Source organism: Mya arenaria, chromosome 9 (assembly GCF_026914265.1).
Source record: "Mya arenaria isolate MELC-2E11 chromosome 9, ASM2691426v1".
Classification (NCBI taxonomy): Eukaryota; Metazoa; Mollusca; class Bivalvia; order Myida; family Myidae; genus Mya; species Mya arenaria.
The window spans coordinates 63,859,409-63,881,932 of NC_069130.1; the positions used below are offsets into that span (position 1 = coordinate 63,859,409).

At 35.1% G+C, this 22,524-nt stretch overlaps 1 protein-coding gene across 1 annotated transcript in view; it reads left to right on the forward strand.

The window, feature by feature from the left end:
- The first annotated feature begins 12,515 nt into the window (after positions 1-12,515).
- The window catches only part of LOC128246265 (uncharacterized), a 32,647-nt gene continuing 22,638 nt past the window's right edge, over positions 12,516-22,524 (forward strand). The window contains exons 1-7 of the mRNA XM_052964456.1: positions 12,516-12,607; positions 13,692-13,756; positions 14,100-14,212; positions 15,120-15,188; positions 16,215-16,355; positions 16,549-16,675; positions 16,770-16,887. Coding sequence (XP_052820416.1) covers positions 12,531-12,607; positions 13,692-13,756; positions 14,100-14,212; positions 15,120-15,188; positions 16,215-16,355; positions 16,549-16,675; positions 16,770-16,887 — 710 coding nt within the window. The 5' untranslated portion in view covers positions 12,516-12,530. The remainder of the gene's footprint in view (positions 12,608-13,691; positions 13,757-14,099; positions 14,213-15,119; positions 15,189-16,214; positions 16,356-16,548; positions 16,676-16,769; positions 16,888-22,524) is intronic.

Here is a 22,524-nt window from a genome sequence, read left to right on the forward strand (position 1 = left end):
GTTTATTCACAATGGAGTGCTGCATATAAGGACTTAGAGTATAGGTTGTCGTGTCCGGGCTGTAACTTTCTCTTGTATGGACAGATTTTAAAATAACTTGCCACATGTGTTCCACATACCAAGACGACGTGTCGCGTGCAAGACCCGTGTCCCTACCTCAAAGGTCAAGGTCACACATAGTGTTTATTCACAATGGAGTGCTGCATATAAGGACATAGAGTATAGGTTGTCGTGTCCGGGCTGTAACTTTCTCTTGTATGGACAGATTTTAAAATAACTTGCCACATGTGTTCCACATACCAAGAAGATGTGTCGCGTGCAAGACCCGTGTCCCTACCTCAAAGGTCAAGGTCACACTTAGTGTTTATTTACAATGGAGTGCTGCATATAAGGACATAGAGTATAGGTTGTCGTGTCCGGGCTGTAACTTTCCCTTGTATGGACAGATTTTAAAATAACTTGCCACATGTGTTCCATATACCAAGATGACGTGTCGCGTGCAAAACCCGTGTCCCTACCTCAAAGGTCAAGGTCACACTTAGTGTTTATTCACAATGGAGTGCTGCATATAAGGACTTAGAGTATAGGTTGTCGTGTCCGGGCTGTAACTTTCTCTTGTATGGAGAGATTTTAAAATAACTTGCCACATGTGTTCCACATACCAAGACGACGTGTCGCGTGCAAGACCCGTGTCCCTACCTCAAAGGTCAAGGTCACACTTAGTGTTTATTCACAATGGAGTGCTGCATATAAGGACATAGAGTATAGGTTGTCGTGTCCGGGCTGTAACTTTCTCTTGTATGGACAGATTTTAAAATAACTTGCCACATGTGTTCCACATACCAAGATGACGTGTCGCGTGCAAGACCCGTGTCCCTACCTCAAAGGTCAAGGTCACACTTAGTGTTTATTCACAATGGAGTGCTGCATATAAGGACATAGAGTATAGGTTGTCGTGTCCGGGCTGTAACTTTCTCTTGTATGGACAGATTTTAAAATAACTTGCCACATGTGTTCCACATACCAAGACGACGTGTCGTGTGCAAGACCCGTGTCCCTGCCTCAAAGGTCAAGGTCACACATAGTGTTTATTCACAATGGAGTGCTGCATATAAGGACTTAGAGTATAGGTTGTCGTGTCCGGGCTGTAACTTTCTCTTGTATGGACAGATTTTAAAATAACTTGCCACATGTGTTCCACATACCAAGACGACGTGTCGCGTGCAAGACCCGTGTCCCTACCTCAAAGGTCAAGGTCACACATAGTGTTTATTCACAATGGAGTGCTGCATATAAGGACATAGAGTATAGGTTGTCGTGTCTGTGCTGTAACTTTCCCTTGTATGGACAGATTTTAAAATAACTTGCCACATGTGTTCCACATACCAAGACGACGTGTCGCGTGCAAGACCCGTGTCCCTACCTCAAAGGTCAAGGTCACACTTAGTGTTTATTCACAATGGAGTGCTGCATATAAGGACATAGAGTATAGGTTGTCGTGTCCGGGCTGTAACTTTCTCTTGTATGGACAGATTTTAAAATAACTTGCCACATGTGTTCCACATACCAAGACGACGTGTCGTGTGCAAGACCCGTGTCCCTGCCTCAAAGGTCAAGGTCACACATAGTGTTTATTCACAATGGAGTGCTGCATACAAGGACATAGGGTATAGGTTGTCGTGTCCGTGCTGTAACTTTCCCTTGTAAGGACAGATTTTAAAATAACTTGCTACATGTGTTCCACATACGAAGACGACGTGTCCAGTGCAAGACCCATGTCCCTACCTCTAAGGTGAAAGATACACTAAGTGTTTATTCACAAGGGAATTCTGAATATAAGGACATAACAGTGTAGGTTGTCAAGTATGGGTGGTATTTTTTTATGTTCAGAGGAAATTTAAAATAACTTGCCATATGTATTTGACACATAAAGGCAAGATCAACTTTTCATGTACTGACCTTGTTCGTAGGTCAATGTCACATTCGGGGGCATTCGTCACATACTGTGACAGCTCTTGTTAAATTGTTTATTTCTTGTCAAAATAGGAAATATAGATTTAGCAGTTTGGTTTTAATTGTAAAACATGCATTTGTTTTTTATTGTTAATTTATTGTATGATTTTAAAATATGTTTTTAAAACTATGAAGAAATATTTAAGTAGATAAAGTTATTTCCTGACATGAATAAGATAATAAGATATTGGGGTAATAATTAAGATTTTTGTTGTTGTGAACACTGAGATTGATGAAATTGTTGTTAACTTTTATAAGTGAAATAGTTTATGACATAACAAAATGTCTGCCGGCATGATTAAATGTTGCAAAAGTGATCAAAACAAAGCCAATTTTGATATATATTTCATAAAATTATATTGATAGACTAACTTGAGGTTAAAAAAGATTAATATGTATCTGATAACAGGTATATATTCATTGTCTTCATTGGTTGACTATTTATGTTGTTTGTTGTATAAAGATGGTCACATTGTTATTAAGATTTGTATTGTATTGAATATGTCTAAAGATGTATTTTTATAATACTTATGACATGTAACCATCTGAAAATAAAGATGTTATTATTATTATTATTGTTAGCTTGGATATTCAAACAATAAGAAGGCTATACTGCTGGCCCTGGCCTCAGCGTCTGCACAATCAGGTTACATAACTCCATATTATCCTAAATAAAATGTATGGCCCCTGATTGACTAAGGTTAATGTTTTAGGGCAACTGTGTCTGACAGGTTAAATATTTAGGGCAAGTTGGTATTTTCTCTCATTACTTCTGTACCCTTCATTCAATTGACTTAATACTTCAAACAGTTGTTTGTGGACATCAAACAAGTTGACTACATAACTCTGTATTACCCTAAATATAAATTATTGCCCTTGATTGACTAAAAAGTTTGGTTAAAGTTTGTTGGCAACTTTCACTGTTTTGAAACTTGGCTCCCATTTTCACGTCCAAATAAAACAGCATTGCACAGATATTTGATATTTTTAACCAGGTTTTTCATGGTGTTCAAAGTGAAGCCTGGTTATTAAAATGGCATACATCATTGGTCAGGCTGGAGGGCGGCATCAAACTAACCTATGGTGTCGAATAATTTTAGTCAGGGTTGACATATAGTGACCAGACTTGGTATATAGGAAGAGTTTATGGAGGCGTATGGGATTCTGTTTGGAGACCCTAGGGTCATTGTCACTGTTACTAAAAACAGAAAAGCTGTTGGTTCAGAATTACTTCAGTTAGGGTTGACATATTGCGACCAAACTTGGTATATAGAAAGTGTTTGTGGAGACCTTTTCACGGGACTGCGTTTCAGGCCCCTAGGGTCAAGGTCAATGTCACTGTTACTTAAGATCGATAACCGTTTGGTACTGAATAACTTAAGTTAAGGTTGACATATTGTGATCAAACTTTATGGAGGACTTTCTTGGGATGGCCTTTGTGATCCTTAGGATCAAGGTCAAGGTCACTGTTCCTAAAAATAGAAAAACAAGATGAAGCTGAAACTCATAACGAGGGTTAAGTTCTTCTGTCAATCATACAAAATCTGGTTTCGGCGCAAAGTGGCGTTTTTTGTTTACATTTTAATTCAATTTTTTTGTTATTGCTTTTGACAGGCACATATTATATCATTATTGTGTTCATTTTTAAGTGGCGTATAGTCGAGCGCGCTGTCCCTCATGTTGATCAATAATGTGTGAATGGTTCTCAGATATAACAAAAAGGCTGATCACAAGTAGTCGCCCCAATGGTCAAAGGTCAAAGTCGCACTGACCTTTAGCAACAAAATGGGTACCGTCCAGGTTCGTCAATTTTCACAAAAGATGGTCATGGCAAGAAGATGAAACCAATATATTTTGGGATCAAAAGTCAAGGACACAGTGATGTTAAAAATTGAATGTCTTTGGAATAATAACCTGAAAGTCAAATGAGCCAAGGGTCTTTCAAATTCATGAGAATGTTAGTTATGACAATTAGACCCACATTGACCCCCATAAATTTTGGGTCAAAATGTCATACATCAAGGTCACTGAACATAACTTTTAGTCATCAATATTTCTTCTATGAAAAGAGCCATGACCCATGAAGGGTCCTCAAATATCTCGAGAAGATTGATCATGACAAGTTAAAGACCACGGTGATGTTAAGGTCAATGCCATGTCATCGGTGCTTATTTGCGGTTCTCTTTTTAAGTTGGGCTTTACATTGTAATCTTACATTCCTGACGTATAACGTCTCTCACTGATTTCAATTTGACCACATGACCCTGGTGTATGCCTCTAGACTTATGATTAGCTTTGAATAAAAGTGATAACTGTTTTTATGCCCCCGAAGGTGGACATATTAAAATCGCACCGTCCGTCCGTCCGTGTGTCCAATAACTCGTGTCCGGGCTGTAACTTTCCCTTGTAAGGACAGATTTTAAAATAACTTGCCACATGTGTTCCACATACCATAAGACGACGTGTCGCGTGCAAGACCCGTGTCCCTACCTCTAAGGTCAAGGTCACACTTAGTGTTTATTCACAATGGAGTGCTGCATATAAGGACATAGAGTATAGGTTGTCGTGTCCGGGCTGTAACTTTCCCTTGTATAGACAGATTTTAAAATAACTTGCCACATGTGTTTGACATACCAAGACTACGTGTCGCTTACAAGACCCATGTCCCTACCTCTAAGGTGAAAGATACTCTTAGTGTTTATTCACAATGGAATGCTGAATATAAGGACATAACAGTGTAGGTTGTCAAGTATGGTTGGTATTTTTCAAAGGCAATTTAAAATAACTTGCCATATGTATTTGACACGTAAAGGCAAGATCAACTTTTCATGTACTGACCTTGTTCATAGGTCAATGTCACATTCGGGGGCATTCGTCACATACTGTGACAGCTCTTGTTAATAAATAAAAACGAACAGCAATCAAAGAAATACATTTACTGTATTTGAGTTAACACCTGAACAGTCAACTGATTGCATATCATAATACATAATATACATTTATTTGCAAAAGTTTACACATATTAATTTGTAAAATATGTAAATACATTTCAGAAATATAACACAACAGATACTTCATATAATCCAATTATAGCATTGCCATATACATAAACATTTGACATATATATATACAACTTGTTCAAATTTGTAATATATATCCTATACATATAGGCAATCGAACATGATCAATATCCACACAAGGTCCATAAAAATGCCCAACTTTTTAATTAGCCAAGTCTTGCCAGTCCGACTGTCCAAGCTGAATGACCAATTCACTGACCAATACTACATTTCTCTTAGCTGACACACAGCGCTACCTAGCGTTCGTTACATTTAACTAAGAAACTTATTTTCTCCTTATTCTTTAACTCAAACTAAGACAATTACATATCTAACAGGAACATGTTGAATTTATATATATAATCATATATACCTGTCATCAATGTAACAATTAAGTTATATATCGAAATAGTCATTTGAACATATAACTAATATAGATCGAAATTATTCAAAATTATTGCTTTTATTTAACTGCTGTGAATTCCGTTTTCTAATTGTCTTCTATAAGTTGCAAATATTGCCGACTACACCCAGCATGTTCGTCAATAGATACCAACATCACATGCTTGCATCTTCTGCCTACGTAATTGATTAGTGACAGCGTATATACATTAATACCATCTGTTCGATGGGTTTTAATCAGATCTGAAAACTATTAAAAAAACTCATATCCAACGAACATGAATGACAAAATGAGCAACGCAATTATAATAATATTATTATACCTTTAGAGGCATGGAAAAATGAATGTTAGACACTATATTCTAATGTTGACTTTGTTAGAAATACATTTGATGAATTAATGCATCCTCAAACACGTATTCATTACATTCTGTGTTTAACATCATAACAGCTTTAAAGTGACACTCTTATTCAAAATCAATACATATTATTATTTTTGATTAAGTTAAAGAAAAACTGAAAAAAACCCCAACCATTTACAAATCAGGGGAGGTAGTTGGTAAGTGACAGAAAATCACATCTTTATAAAATTGATCGTATTTGTGACGAATTTCCGAAATATTTATAAAACAAAATTCATTTAAAATGTTATATTCGTAAAAAGTCGTAAAAAAGACAGACGAGATAAAATTCTGGTAATAATATATATGGATAATCCTATTATGGTGGCATATGACTGCTGTAAGATAATCTGATAAAGTTCGCGAATTGTTTCGTGTTAAGCAATTAATTTTCGGTTTTCGTTAAGATAAATAAAATTATACTAAAACAGGCTTGAAAGTGCCGTGCACTGCCACCTGTTACCTTTTCATGCTGTACAATTCTAACATGTTATCTAGTTATGGTTTGCGAACTCCACTTCATAAGAAACACAATAACTGGTTAACTAGATAATATTCATGTTACCACTTTAATATCTAAAAACGTATTTCTGGCTTCTAGCAGTAACTGGTTATCTAGTTATGATTTTCGAATTCCACTTAGAAAGTTTCGTTAAAATAGATAGACTAGATATTGTTCATACATATATGTTTGTAAAAATAGTGCCAAACCATCTAAAAATAAAGACAACAAAACAGGAGACATTGTTTCACCCTGCCTCAAGCCTATGACATATTCGAATAAAAAGAGTAATTGTTTAACACTTGAACAGCTGATTTAACTTTTTCATACAGATCTCTTACAAGACGTATAACCTTAATTTTAATACCAGTTTTATACATCTTTAACCATAAAGCCTTTCTGTAAATGCAATCAAAAGTCTTTTTAAAATCTACAAATACCAAATACAGACGTTTATTTATATAACAAACCGATCATTGTTGATCTACCCTTTCTAAAACAATATTGGGCATCTGACACAACGTTTGCTTCATCACAGAAATATATTATTATTTTGGTAAGTATCGCCGTCAACAGTGTTATCATACGTTTAACTGGGGTAATGCCTCTTTAACTATTTACACCATTTTAGCTCCCTTTTTAAGTAAATGCATACCAAATATCTTTAGTGCAGCTTTCTCTTGAAATACCTCTGTTTTTAAAATGCATTAAACTTATCAGACAAACGCAAACCTAAAATGTCTATACATTCAATAAAATATTCTTTTAACAAGGCATCTGGTCAACAAGAATTGTTGCGGCTAACAGCACCTTTTATTTCATCGACTGTTATGTCTTCATCTAATATTAAACGATTCGAAACTGTCGCTTGTACTTGTGAAAGTGTTATTTCTGACAAAATCTTCAGCTTCACCGTTTTCAGTTTAATATATCAATACTTAATTCTGAAAAAATGTTTAGCAAAATCTTGCAACGAAATATCATTACTACTATTCTGTTCTGCCTTTTTTAAAAATATTTCCAAAATACTTTAGGTTTAAAAAAGTAATTCCTCAATACATGCCTTGAGCAGCTTTAAACAACTTTCGCTTACGCTTAACGAGCTAAATATTTGCGTTCGTTTTACAATGATTATAAATGGATACTTTCCTTTGCCACTGTTTAATGCGTATTTACGTAGGTATTTAAGGTATTTTATGTATAATGATGTGATTTTTGGTTGCCGGGAGACTTCATATTAATCTGCCATAATCTGAAAAGTGAAAGCATATATAAAACAAATAGCTTAGAAAAATATATAACAAACACGCTTTAATGATCGTTCTATTTCACAAAACTACAAAATGCAATAAGTGTTTTGTAGTTGTCAATTATTTACTATTAAGAAATCAGCAGTTAATACCAACATGACATGGGATCACACGGCAACCAAATTTAACATCATTACAATTGAAGGCTCAACAAAATGAGTTTGGCAAGCTTATTTGTACATCGGATATCTTAAGTACGAATTAGCATAATAATTAAAGATTATTATTGGAATAGCTTTTTACAGAGTCTACGTATTTTACGATATGATTTGAATATATATATACATATTAATATATCATTCAATATTTGCAAATAACAGACAAGTTTTGTTTCAATACAGCCTGTAAAGCTAAACGACTGGATATAAGAAAGGAACTAGGTAATTATCTTATATACTTATGACTAATGTTGCATCTGCTCTGCAATTCATTATAGTTCTTGAAATTTTATCAAATCAAACGAACAGATACAAGGTATAACTACATGATTTTCTCATTAAAGTTACTCAGCTGGCAGACGAAACTACTTTATACTTGAGCGCCCACAACCGGAGTTTATGTAATAGATACAAGTAAGAGTTTTTCTTCAAAAGTGTCCTCTTAGAGACGTAAGCAGCCGTTTCGCTAGGACGAACACCAACTTTTTTTTGTGTTCGTCTTAGCGAATCGGCTTCTTACGACTCTAAGAGGACACTTTAAAGAATAAAACGAGTAACTGTATCTGACTTATACGATAAGTGTATTACATATATTTGTGAGCAAATAAATGCATTAATAAATACAGATTTATAAATAGATAAATAGAAATATTTTTCCGAAAAATAAACATTAGATTATTGTCATGGCCTTTCTGAATACAATAAATCGGCTAGTGAGATAACTCGAAATTCTCGTGCACGGCCCGCTTACAACCGTAAGAAGGCACCTTTCCAAAAGCTCTGCTGGAGGTATAGTTGTATAATTATGGGACAAGAAATAATAACAGCGTATAGGATTGAAAAGGGCTGGTGCATTTAGCACCTGCCAAAATTTATGTTGAAATGTTGCGTCCCAGTCAGAATATATTGTATAATTCAAAAATAAGATATTTAATAAGTTAAAGAACCAATCAGTTAGGCGTATTTGACAGTCATTAGGACACTTTACATATAAAACAGAAATCTGGAGAGGCCGAGAGAAGGCAGGTGGGCAGGTGCAAAACATCGACAGCAAAGTTGCTGTGAGTTATCTGTGAGGGCTTGTAAATTTAAAAGGTCGGTATGCACAGCTTCCTCCACGCTACGATTATAAGAATATCAGATATGTAACAGTTTACAATTACTTTGTTATATCAATTATGTTTTTATTCATAAAAGATCATTTCGAAATCCTGAATGTATCATCATCGTTACGTTTATGAATCATTCACTTTTACCATGAATGCCGATACTCTAGTTCTTCACAATTTTGACATTAAGATCTCAAAGTAAACCACTGAAAGTAAGTGTAAGATATAGAATCAATGGGAATCAGAGCTTTACATCGACTACAATGCTTTGAATGAACTGAAAGAGGAGCGAGCACATGGCGATTGCATATATAAAGTGCTTTTTAACGTACAAAGCCAAAGACACAGCAAGGCTAACATATCCCTTCAGAGAAAAGCATGATCGACCCTGAAGGGGTCGACTGGTCTTTATATACATTATATTCTCCATCCACACGGAGACATGGATATGCCAACTTGCATATAACCAACCAAGTACACCAACGTACTTTATACGCACTTCCGCCTACAGCGGAACGTTACATTTTCAAGTAGTTTCCGTTTCATCTTAATTCATTCCGATAGTCCGTTTTGTCGCAGACGATATTTCCGACAAATCGAGAAGAAGGCCTGAAGAAAAACTTTTCATTGTGTTTGATCCATGAAAATACTTAGCTTTTAACCGGACACCATAAAATACTGTTCTGAAGCCTTTATGCTGCATAACATTGTATTCCATATAGGTCACGATGGTTGTAATGCATTACGTCCAAGCCATTCTGCTCATCAGTGTTGTCAATGCCCATACCTCGTGTCCCAAAGATAACGACCTGCCCGGGCTGCCCGTGCCGCCGGAGGAGTGTGTTCTGCCGTGGACAGACTTTCAGAAATATGTAATGTATCTATACCATACATGTACCAGTGGCTGGTTTCATTTCACGAAAATAACTAAAATAAGGACATATTTCCTGTTTGAATCCTACAACCTGATTAGACAGTAATAAAAGCAATCCATTAAAATATACTTGTAATAAAATGCGTATCTAGCTCGTTCCGCTATGATAAGAGAAGAAAATATTTATTTAATAGTTAAGATAAGACACTAAGATAGCATCAAACAACGCAGAGCTGTTCAACCGACGATTATCAACGCAATATATAGAAACAACGGGTGAAAACAGGGTTTCCTTGTTGGTCTCCTAAGTTGACGAAATCACATTCTTATTGACATAGGAACATACACATACATTTAGGCCAGTTTTATCCTTTACTCCTGTTGCCAAACCAGATGGATGCGAAAAATAAACAATGGTATCGCCGTGCGGTTCATGCAAGTTGAACACCAGATTTTCTCTAGAGACAGGAATAAGGTTGTGCAACTGGTTGGCCAGGATAAGAGTCGATTCAAAACTTGTTTAAGTATGTTTTTGATATATAAGAGGTTGGTCTTAAATGATGGCTTGCGTAATTTCACCAAGAAACATGCCGATTTTAGGAAAGCCGATGTTAAAATATAATTTTGAATTATGATTAAAGTGTTATTTCATAATGACAGGCTGCAAACAGAAGTTACGTAGCTGCGTACAAAATCGACACAACGGGTCGGCTTAGCGACTCCGCCGTTAAGATTCGGATTGACGTTCTACCTGATGGCAGAATAAGTGTCAAATCCGGGACATGGTATGGCTGGTTTACACAATAATTGTAGACAACCTTTCACCGATATATTCATAGCCGTTTTGTTTTTGAATAAAAACACAAGAGAAAATTTGCATGGAAGACAATATTATATACATATACGTGTGTCTATGTAGTTTAAGCTATATATATGTATATATGGTCTCAAGAAGGTGTTACGCGGTACGCACAAACTCAACGCGCATTTCCCATTATCAATCATAATCTGGTTTTAACCAGCGTGAATTGAAAATATTTAGCTATACACATACTATCATAATAAGTAGAACTCATGTTAACTTATCTCAATATAAAGGCAATATATACAAAAATACTCAAACTAAGATTTCTTATCATATCATCATTTTCAGATGAAATTTATTGTATAAACTTTTGCTTATTTGTTTTCCTTGAATAATACAATGGGATATATAATATCGTATAAAATTATCAAACTAAAGATAACAGTATAAAAAAATGGTATTCGTCTTCTACGACTTGGCATTTGGTTTCACCCGTCTTCCGCTTTCGATTTTAAGACTTTGGGAAGATACACGTAACCTAGACAAACTGAAACGAAGCTATTATTTTATTATTTTACATAGGATTAAATAAGGTTGAAGTTTTAAACTTGTTTTTATTTCTTGAAAACAACAACAACAATGTTCTATTAGATTCAGCTAATTCACCATTCCAGTTAGGAATAAAATTGTCATTTAATCTCTGTTTAACCGTGATTAGAAAAAAACAAACTATTTTACCATTACTTACATCTTGGAAAAGCCATACATCATAAAATCCGAGTACAGCTAATGAGTTATGTATCAATTAACATCAACTTGTATAATTTGGGTATCTTACACAATCATTCAACGGAGTAAGATACATTTTCTTATTTAACTTAAATGTCGTTTGTAAGTAACAACTATACCCAATACTTTATAATAGTGTGAGATTTTAATATCTGATAATTCACAAAACTTATTAACAATCATTTCCTTTGTATACAATATATATAAGCTGGAAGGCTTTCTCCTTTTCTAAAGATCAATACTTTTTTTCCTTTTCGTTTACAGGATAACCAATCAGTTTCCAGCGTTCACAATGTTCTTATAACAAATTTAAAATCTCTTGCAATTCTACCACATTGTTAGCGAATTAAAAAAAATGTCATCAGCATAAAGAATAAGGCAAAGTTTAAACGATTCTATGTCAATGCTATCAAAACATAGATAATTCTAGATCATTTAAAAACGCAGAAAACATAGGGAGATAAACACTTTCCTTGTGTCGTACATCTCAGACTCATTAATACATTCCACTTAACTGATTGCAATATTTTACCCCAGACTTAATAGACGAATACATATATTTAATACATTGATGTTACATATTTTTTTCACGTCATAACTAAAACATTAAAGCTTATCTCTAAAATCATAATCGAAAGCTTAAGTTCAGTCAACAAAACACAATACAGTTGTATCACTTGAAACATATGAAAACCTTCTATTAGAATATAGTTAACCATTTTTTTGTAATACGTTGCCATAAACTGTTTAAATGTATAAGTGTTTTAAACATTAAAGAATGCCTTTTTCAATTATGTCAATAACAAATATTTTGGAAATGCTTTTTTTTTTTATTTCATATGACTTAAGATATACTTAAATAAGGAATCTGACTTTAGTTAGGAAATGACTTAAGTAGTCTTATGAATACCGCCCCTGGTCAGTTTATTGAAAGGACTTTTTTAAATACAATACGTTGTTTTTCAAATGAACATATTAAAAGAGGCTCATCACTTAACTCGAAAATTGTCACTTATCGTGCATAGTTGAAAACTACACAATACCATTTGACTTCGACATTATTTTTCCAGTGGGACGTTAATAACAGGCTGTCACTGTTATTGCCATTATGCTGCTCCAAGTGCTTACAGGAAGGCTCACCTTCACCTCCCTTATTCCACCAGACCTTAGCAACTGTACAAAAAGGTTTGTCTAACATCGTTCTACTCAACAAGCTTGACTATAAAGAAGGCTTCACTTGCCTGACTTCTTTCTATACCTCAGCATGTTTATCTAAAGGCATTCGTTACCCATTTTCCTTAGCAACATTACTTGAAAATAAGCTCTATTTGTTTTACTTCTGTCTACATACTTTAGCACTTTTATTAAAATGTAAATTTAGTTTGCTCTTTCTACCTCCACAACTTTTTCAAAAGGTTAGCTTCACTTGCCTTAAACATTTTATTTGAACCCATTATAATATTAGTTTTACTTGCCCAACCCAACCCGACGTCAGCAACGGTACCAAAAGGTAGGCGTATTATAAACATATCCGTATATGTTTATTGGAAGAGGAGCACATTGTCAATTGAAGAATAATTATTTAAATTGCACGAAAGTGGAACACTATATAACAGAAATTATATGTTTGACTGTAGTGTAATAGTAAAAAACGAATTCGATAAAAAGAACGGACACCTACTGCATGAATAAATCATCATGAATGTCCAATATATAATCCAAAGGATGTTATATCTGTTTTGTTTAATTAAAATAGCCATGTCTAATAGTAAAACAATGCCCTAAATAAAAGGCCGTGCAATAATCCAAAGTTTTATTATAAATTGTTAATATACATCAATTAGGAAACAACTCCTGATAATAACGCAACTATGGTACTGTTTTATTTTCAATATTTGTAAAATGTAACACCTGAAATTTATGAATAATTGTATTTTAACCTTTATAAGATTAATTCTAACTGTTCCCATCGGGATTTTACAATACCAATTGAAATGAAGTTAACTAGTTTATTTATGTTGCATCTGTGCACGTTTGTCTTGATAGCCTCACGCGAATATTTGAATTGTAGCAATCTTTTAGCGTTGCGATATTTTGATCGTCTATGCAGTAAGGTAATTGTTGTTGTTGCTCTTGTTGTTGTTGGTGGTGGTGTTGATAAAAATTGTGAACATACTGCAGAATATTACTAAACAATTCAATGTTTTTGTAAACATGAGTAATACATTGACAGTATGTACGAATAATGTTGTAATCTGATCTATTTTAGGGAGCTGAGAAAATACTTTGAAAACAGCTATGACCTTAACGAAAGTCTGTTCACTTCGCTTAAAGGTAGCTACTTTATTTCACAATTAAACTTTACAAATGTAATTCAGTGGTAGTTCAGTGGTGGAACGATAAACCTGTTACGGCCTGCACTGTATTTCCAATGGTTATGTATTTCCGGTTGCAACAATGTAAAATAATAGTACATGTACTTCATCAGTGTTTTGTTATAATGTCCGAGTCAAACCAGAACTGCATGCCGAGAAAATGCCCCTGAAGTGATTCGAACTTGGGACCTATTTTTGGTTATACGTGTAAGTGGAAACGTTATCACCAGACACCCTACCCCATGTTTACGGATGTAAAGCAAAAGGCCTATCCTTATTAAAGCACCTATCATGTATTTCAGACGAGAGCGTGTTTTACCGATGTCCGGATCGCCTCCGTCTTCCCCTTATCTTCTACTACGCACACACGGCCGTCGTTTACGTCAACAAACTCATCCTTGCCGGGCTTCTTAAGGTCGGTTGTTGTTTTATTAGCATTAAGCTAACAGTGTTCATCTCGAGTGGATCCAGGGGGTGGGGGCTTACCCGGAGCCCCCTCCCCCCTAAATTCGTCCAAGTTTACTTTTTATTTCAACAAAAGAGAAAAAAAAGTAATAAAATACGCCCAAAATGCACAATTTCGAACTAGAAATTGTAAAAAATGAGGGGGGGGGGGGGGTACCGCCAAATCGCCTGCAAACACTTAATGCATGATCGAGGATACACCCTTGAACCTCACCATCACCATGGCCAAACCAAATAATTTCGGTTCTGAGGGAAGGGCGCAAGTCAAAGGCTAAGCCTTTTTAATTACGCCCCCTCTTACGTCCTTGACCCGCCCCTGTTCACGATGAGTTATAATGGTTGCTCGTCTGTCATGTACATAAAAGGTAGTTACTTAAAATGTCCTAAAAAACACCATTACACCACAAACACCACAGTTTCAAACTGATGGCAATGAAACTTGGCCAGACTGTTTGTCAATTGGAAATGAATGTCGACACATTTCGGCTATTTGAATAAGAAAAAAAGTTACAACCTACAAATGTATTTCAATCAAATTTGTGCATTTTTCTACTCTCAATTGAAATATTAAATACCAACAACTAAACTATTGCCAAAATGCCCAAATATATATATAACTTATCCTATTAATACATGCTGCAGTATAATATACATGTGATGTAAGCTATGGTTAGCTTGTACAAAACCCAGGCGTTTGCTGCTAACGTTAACGTTTTGTTTCCTGTATGCAGTGAATGCGCTGTGATGCAAAAGAGATACTAGTAAAACACAAAACAGTCATATAACGCGAGCGACTGTTAGCATTAACTGAACTCGGTGTGGTACAAAGTTCATACTTTATACCTTTCTGTTTTCAGGACCGCTTGAACTTTGAGTTTGAGAAGATGTTTGAAACTGGTGTGGACGAGATGTCATGGGATGATACGGTAAGGCTTCTCCTGTCGTATGTCCTTAGTTCGTCTTTTGAGGGTAGTTATTATTCTCGGGGGTACATTTAATTGGGTCACATGGTTAGCTAAGCATGAGGTCTAGGTACTTTGAATATGAATTTGAGCGTTAAATTGAGAAATAAAAAGTAAAATTTTAAGTTTGGTATGCGTTTTTTTTTTTTTAAACTCATCAACGCCAAATTATGTTTCTCAACAATAATGTAAAGGCTTGTTCGACAAATGCTCTTGAAATAGTTTTTTTCTAAATACAGTTCTTAGTGGAAATTGGTAAGCAATATAACTTACGAAAATCGAGGGCCGTTGAAATAATGTCATTATTTAACTGCCGCATTCAGCCAAGATTGTTTATGATACTGAAAATACTAAGAAAGCAAATACATAGGTTAATATGCAGTAAATTTGTGTATTTAAAAAAATGAGTATAACATTGACCAGAAAACCCAAGACTTGTAACGACCAGTATAATACGCGTGTAGGTTTCGTAGACTGCAACACCATCCTACATTTGGGTACTAGCAACTGTGGCATACCCCTCCCCGCGATGGCATACCCAACTCAGGTGATGGCACAGCTCGATCCCAGTTAACTTTCCTCCTTTCTGTGACAGTTCATAGGAGCTTACTCCGATATATGTCGTTAAATTAAATGTCAGGCCCCAGTTTCACAAAAGTTATAATGTGTAACAAGCTTACGGAGCTCATTACATTGATGTATGTCTCCGTGGCCTAGTGGTTAAGGCGTCCGCCTACGGAGCGCGAGGTCGAGGTTCGAGTCTCACACGGGCTTCTACTCACATGGCGAGTTGCCGACCCAGCAGGGAAGTGAGCTTTATAAGGCACTTACAATGTTTCGGGAATCGGGGCCTGGTTGCTTGTGCGATTTGCTATAGCTGTTCAGTATTGTGCCATTCAACAACATCATAGTTAGCTTTTTGCTGCTGCGCATGTCCAAATATCTATATCACGTTCATTATGCATAACTGTTCTGTCCTATATTATCCAGGAGAATAACCGTATGGGAGGCTTATACAAGTGGCCGGAAGTTGGCGCCACGGTAGAGTACAGGCGTCAGGTGCGCGCGGCTGTTCTGCGCATTATCGATGATACGCCATTAAAGCTCCCAATCACCATGGCCAGCCCCTGGGTAAGCACTTGCAAGTTTACTAAGAAGAATGGTTTTAGATAAAACGCCAATACAAATACGATCACATAAGAGTTTTGGGCACATTTCAGACGCTGAAAACGCACGTGCAATGTTAATCAGAATTATTGATTAAACGGCAATCAAAAGAAGTACATTAGAAAACTAACTTCATCGTGCAATATTTGTATTACAGTGGGCGCTTCTGATGGGCATGGAGCACGAGCGCATCCATCTCGAAACGTCCTCTGTTCTTATTCGCCAGCTTCCGGTCGCAATGGTAACCAAACCGAAAGAATGGACGTACGCTCCAAAAACAACCGGTCAGTGACTTTCCAAAATACATCACTTGCAATAACCGTTGTTTATTTTTCAGCAATTTTGTTGACAAAGAATGATTGCAATGCTGTTTTGCAGGCATCGTTCCCCAACAAAACCGGATGCTACGAGTACCTGCACAGGAAGTGAGTTTCGGAAAACCTCGGGATTATCCGGCGTATGGCTGGGACAATGAGTACGGCAGTTTCGCCTGCTCGTAAGTGTGAAACTACACGTATAAAAATGTCGGATGAATGTTTCAATTATTGTTGCCACATGATAATAATGTAGCAACAAACAACTTCTGTTATTCATGAGGATGGGAAATTATCCAGTGTGTGTTTCCATGGGTAGATACATAGACATATGCAACTTCCTATCACAAATGTAAGGCTAATTATATGATATTAGCCAAGGTGTTGCACTGCCCATTCATCCATACGTCCGTCCGTCATTGTCTCAGCTGTAAGTATTTAACTGAGTCAATTCACATCGGATTTCGATCAAACTTGACAGAATAGTAGTACAGAATGGGAGTATGTGTCGCGCATACCATTCGGACCCTCACGGCAGAGATCAGGCAATTTTTCTTAATCGTGAAAAGTCGTCTTCAGCAATCAGTAACGATTCTTCACAAATATGATTATACACGTTTTAGAACATATAGCGCCCCTGATTAACTGAAATGTAGGGCAAACACTTGTAAACCCTCAGTAACTGAGTAAATGATAAACTAGATTTAATAAAGTGAATCTACTTATGCTCCTTAATCTCTGACTGACCTCTGTAACACATGAAAAATGGTTAGCTTTTAGAGTGATTCGTTGTATATTGGGCCAGTTAAAGACAGAACTATTTCAATATATGCAGATAAGTGATGTATTTCATACACTTTAAAATGGCAAAGAAAGGTCAAATAATCATAAGGCTATTGCATTTAAAACCTGCAGCTTTAAGGCAGCATGCAACATTGTGATGGTGTTAAATAAAAAAGTTGCTCTTGAACGACATGAATTAAAAACGCCGGAACATTGAAAAAGATAATTGTAAGTAAAGAAATTACACATTTTAGATTAACCATCGTAAAATTGTGAACTGACAAATATGCAGCTGCAAACAGATTGTGACCGAGGTTCTAACCTACATTGTTTCATGGAAATCATTTCAACAATGCCAATCGGGGACACCTGTCGCGTTCCGTTGACAGCTGTTATTGTAATATCTATCATGACTTTAAAAGGAAACTTTAAGTCATGGAATCAATATCATTACAAGTATCAATATTCAAGAAAATAAAACTTATTGTAAATTTCTTAGCAGACTTAATTACGGATCAATGTAGAATGTGGTCAAGGGAAGGGCAATATATTCTCTAGCCATTACAAACATAAGTCCAAACCAAATCGATTGGCTAGTGTTATTTATACTTAAATAAAGCATTCTTAAAGGGACACAATATAAATGACCATAAGAACATAAGAAGCAAATTAATTTAAATGCATCATTATCTTTAACTCATATGAATTAAATAATGAAAAAACCCACAAAGCTTGTGATTTGTAAACAGATGAAAAATATTAGCCTTTATACATGAGGCCTTCAATTATCAGGATCGTGGCCACAATATCCTCAGTTAAAATATTATTTTTTGTTCGAAACGTAATTTAACACAATATAATGCTAATTTCTACCTACAAAACAATGCCGTATCGATATTTTATATCAAAGCACTGAAAGTGCTGAGGGACGGTGCCTCTGGTGTATGTGCATAAAAATATACAGGGAGAGCTGCCTGCTTTCAAAATCGTCGTTGTTATCAACTATTGACAGTTTGGTTATTTCAAGAGCCAACTTTCGTCATGCATAACTATTTTTTATGAATGCATGTTAAGCAAGCGATCACTTCGTACGAAGTTGCGTACGATGATTTCTGCGACCGTTTTATTAACGCTTTCGTACGTAATAACTCTTCAAAAGGGGGAAGAATCGGACTAAAAATGTAAACAAACCGTAGATGTGAGTATACTAAAAAAAATCGCAAATAGTGATTTGATCTGCTTCGCTTTTCGAATAATCAAAATAGATATTTACTATTTATTTTAATAAATATAGTGGGTGGTAACCTTTTGTCGACTACGGTTGCTACGGCAAGGTTTGACCCGTTTAAACAGCTGTTTCTGTGTCACATTGCAATGTTTTCAGGTTATGACACATTTCGATACCAACTATATTCATTTCTTATCGCTTGTACTGTGTATAATAATTGTTGTGGCGTTAACATGTTAAATAATCACACCCCAAAAGGTAAATGTACTATTACGTTCGTTAATTCTTTGTTCTATTCGATTGAAAACCCCGGAAGTACAAATTTAAGAAAGAGTTTAGTTAGCGAATATTATTTGAACTGTATCTTAAGGTATGTAAGTTTACACACTCAAATATGTTTCAATATACAATTCTAAATACTAACCAGTATGCAAATGACATTTGTCACTACAAATAGGTATACCTATTGTCAATTACAGTATCCTCTTTGTATGTTGTTGATTGCAATCTTTTGAAAGAAAAGCTCAGTCATCTATGAGTGATCATGATGTGAAATAAAACAAAATGCAGTCATCTTTTTGTCATATTAAATATGTTATGAACAAATATTTCAAACATTTTATTCATTTGTTATTTTGACAAACAGTATGAATAAACATACATGTATACCAATAGACAAACAAATAATTGGCAAAGAATGGGCACAAAATTATGAGAATATTGAAGTCGGGGATTTATTGTTAATATTGATTTTAACGTGACAGAAAATGCCCCAATTTGCCAAAAAGCATTGAATATCAAATGACAATGCTTGGATTTACAAAATTCTGCCCAAATGAGCATAGACCTGTGAGTTGCTGTTTGGTATTTGTTCATAAAAGTCATGATATATAAATCGAAGTTTAAAGCAAATATGTTGCAAACATAAAACAGTGGCGGATCTGATGTTATGTTGAAATGATATACTTGTATAAGCTATATAGACCTAATAATTAGGACCTATACATCATATACAAATATAATACAATAACATTAGTGTATTGTCTCTGACATGACGGACGGCTATAATGATACCTTGAATTTGGTACTTTGAAAACAGACTTATCTGCTAGAAATCTTTAAAAACCCTTTTTATTTCTTTTGTTTTCTTTAAGGCTGCACTCTTACAGATTAACAGTTTTGATAATATTTTATCTTTTGTCCAGGAATGAGCCAATTTTGTGTAAACATCTGAAAACCAGCGATACAAGAATGCTGACAAAAGGTTTTATCGCAGTTTTTCATATTTTTGTCGCAAATTTATGTTTTTGAAAAATGCATAAAACATCAGTTTTTGAAAATAAATATGAAAACTTGCAATGTGATTTTTTCAGCAGTCTTATATCACTTGTTGCTATGCATTTTCACATGCAATGTTACATATATACAGTATCCAGTGATGTGGATCATTCCATATATATGCTGCACATCTTTAATATTATAATTAAGTTGATAGAGCACAAACTTGCAAACAGGGAGTCCCCAGTCCAAGTCCCATTACTAGCTGCACTGTTTTCAGAACCGCAAGAAAATTGAAAAAAAAATGTAGTTTGGGACAAACAAGTCTCCCGACTGTGACCAATAGAGCTTATGCTTACCTTCTGGCTGCTCTGGATATTTTAAAAATACTAGCTACAATAATGAGTAATCAACGATTCTTTTATTTATTATTTTGACATTTCTTATGTATCCCTGTAACGCTACAACTCTCTACCATTTAACACTGAGCGAAAGAATAAATACACTGAGCGAAAGAATAAATAGTTATATTATGCATCGATGTTGAATAATAATGACAAAGTTGTTCAATATATACCCGACAGTGATCTGAACTGGATTTAATTTGTCATTAGAGTCGTTATTTTCACATAAATATATTCTTGGTCACGAATACCGTTATACATGTACACAACCTGTCAGATTTGTCCCAGATATACAGATATCGGGACACTTGATAAAAAAAATCGACACATGTACTGGTTGGAGAGCAGTAGCCGGCAGTTTTTGCATGTTTTTGAAGATTTTCTCGGTAGATCGAAATGTAACGGAAATAATACTTACTTTTTATTAAACTAGGGGTCAAGGTCTACTAATTTTACAATATTAAAATTTGTGTTGTCACGAAGCGCGTGCCTAATTGGTGCCACAAAGGGGGTAATCAATTATTGCCAATTTACAGATTATGAGAAGCAGTACCCGGCAGTTTTATTTCAGTACCGCTCCTTGACTATAAAACCGATATTTATCGGCTTATTAAGTATAATTTCCCCATGGGGCACCTCTATTGAACAGGGAAGGAATACTGGTAACCAAGCGCTGGAGTAGTCTCGCTTTAACAACGCGTCTAAAACCACACCATGGATACATAAAATTTTGAATATGCAGTGCTCCAGCCAGGATTTGAAAAGGGCAGGGTGCTTGGTCCAAAAAGGCACTTTTAATGCGCATTTAATGAGCCTAAATGGGGCACTCGCAAAGTTCAATATTTTGATATTTTGGTACTGGTACTCTACTTTCAATACTAAGTGTTATGATATCCAAAGATGTTGTTATTAAGTCATACTTCTGTATATTCATTATTTTCATACTAATTTCTGAAACATAACCTGACTATATGTGCAGTAATATCAAAATTGGTGACAAACTGTGATTTAAATAGAAGTAACAAATCATGCTTTATTCATAGTTTAATATCTGGCATATCAATGCGCAACTCTTTCAACAACAGTGTTATGAATGATTATAAAAATATATACATAAACGAACGGTAATCTAAATAAAAGGTGAAAACTCGATTCTACATACAATCATGTACACAGGTCAATCACTCTTTATACACAAATTTAAGCCAATCACTAGGTCTACACTAGCAAGTCACACATCACAAGCTTGTTTTTTAATTGTTTTTCAGGGCTCTCACTAGGCTGAAAATTTTGGGAGAAGTGACTTCTCCCTTCAGTCAATTTAGGGAGAAGTGGGGAGACTTTAGGGAGAAGTGATACTTTCGTAACACCTGATACAAAAACTATGCCATACCACACACCTCAGTTTATATAGTTTATATTCACATTCAAATTGATTGCTATAACTATATAAAATGTTCATAAAATAATATATCATTAATGGCTCAGCAAAAGTGTATTTGTCAATGTCACATAGTTTATCTCCAAATAGCATCTAAAAATGAAAAAAAATCCAAGACAGCTAAGGATTTGAAACAATCAAAATGACTAATAAATTAACTGTCAATATAGTAGGGGGACGAATCTTATTTTGGTACGTTCGGGATAGGGTACGAATGTCACATTCAGCTATGCTGTTATTTACTTGTCTTTTGCTAAAAATTTTAAATATGCTGACATTTAAGAACCAAATGACATTTAAATCACTGTCCTTGATGAAAACTTCAACAATTTATAATGGGAGGTTGAGAAATTAACTCGGAAAACTATTCTGACAAAATGGCGATCTCGCCGATTTTTTTGACATCGTAAACAGGAGAAAAATACTGTAAGTATTAAAACTCTACAGAAAGCAAAAAAATAAATATTTTTTTGATTACAAATCAATTTTTTTATCATGAACATTTCACGAAAACCAATTAAATATTTGGTGATACGTCATGTTATTGATTTTCTTAGCGCCACCTTGCCGATGGCCCGAGATGGCTATATATGACCGTCTGCTTCAAAAGCAACAATGTTTAAATGTCTTGCATTGTTTGTTCAATACATATATCAATTAATTTTATACATATTATATGTCTCAA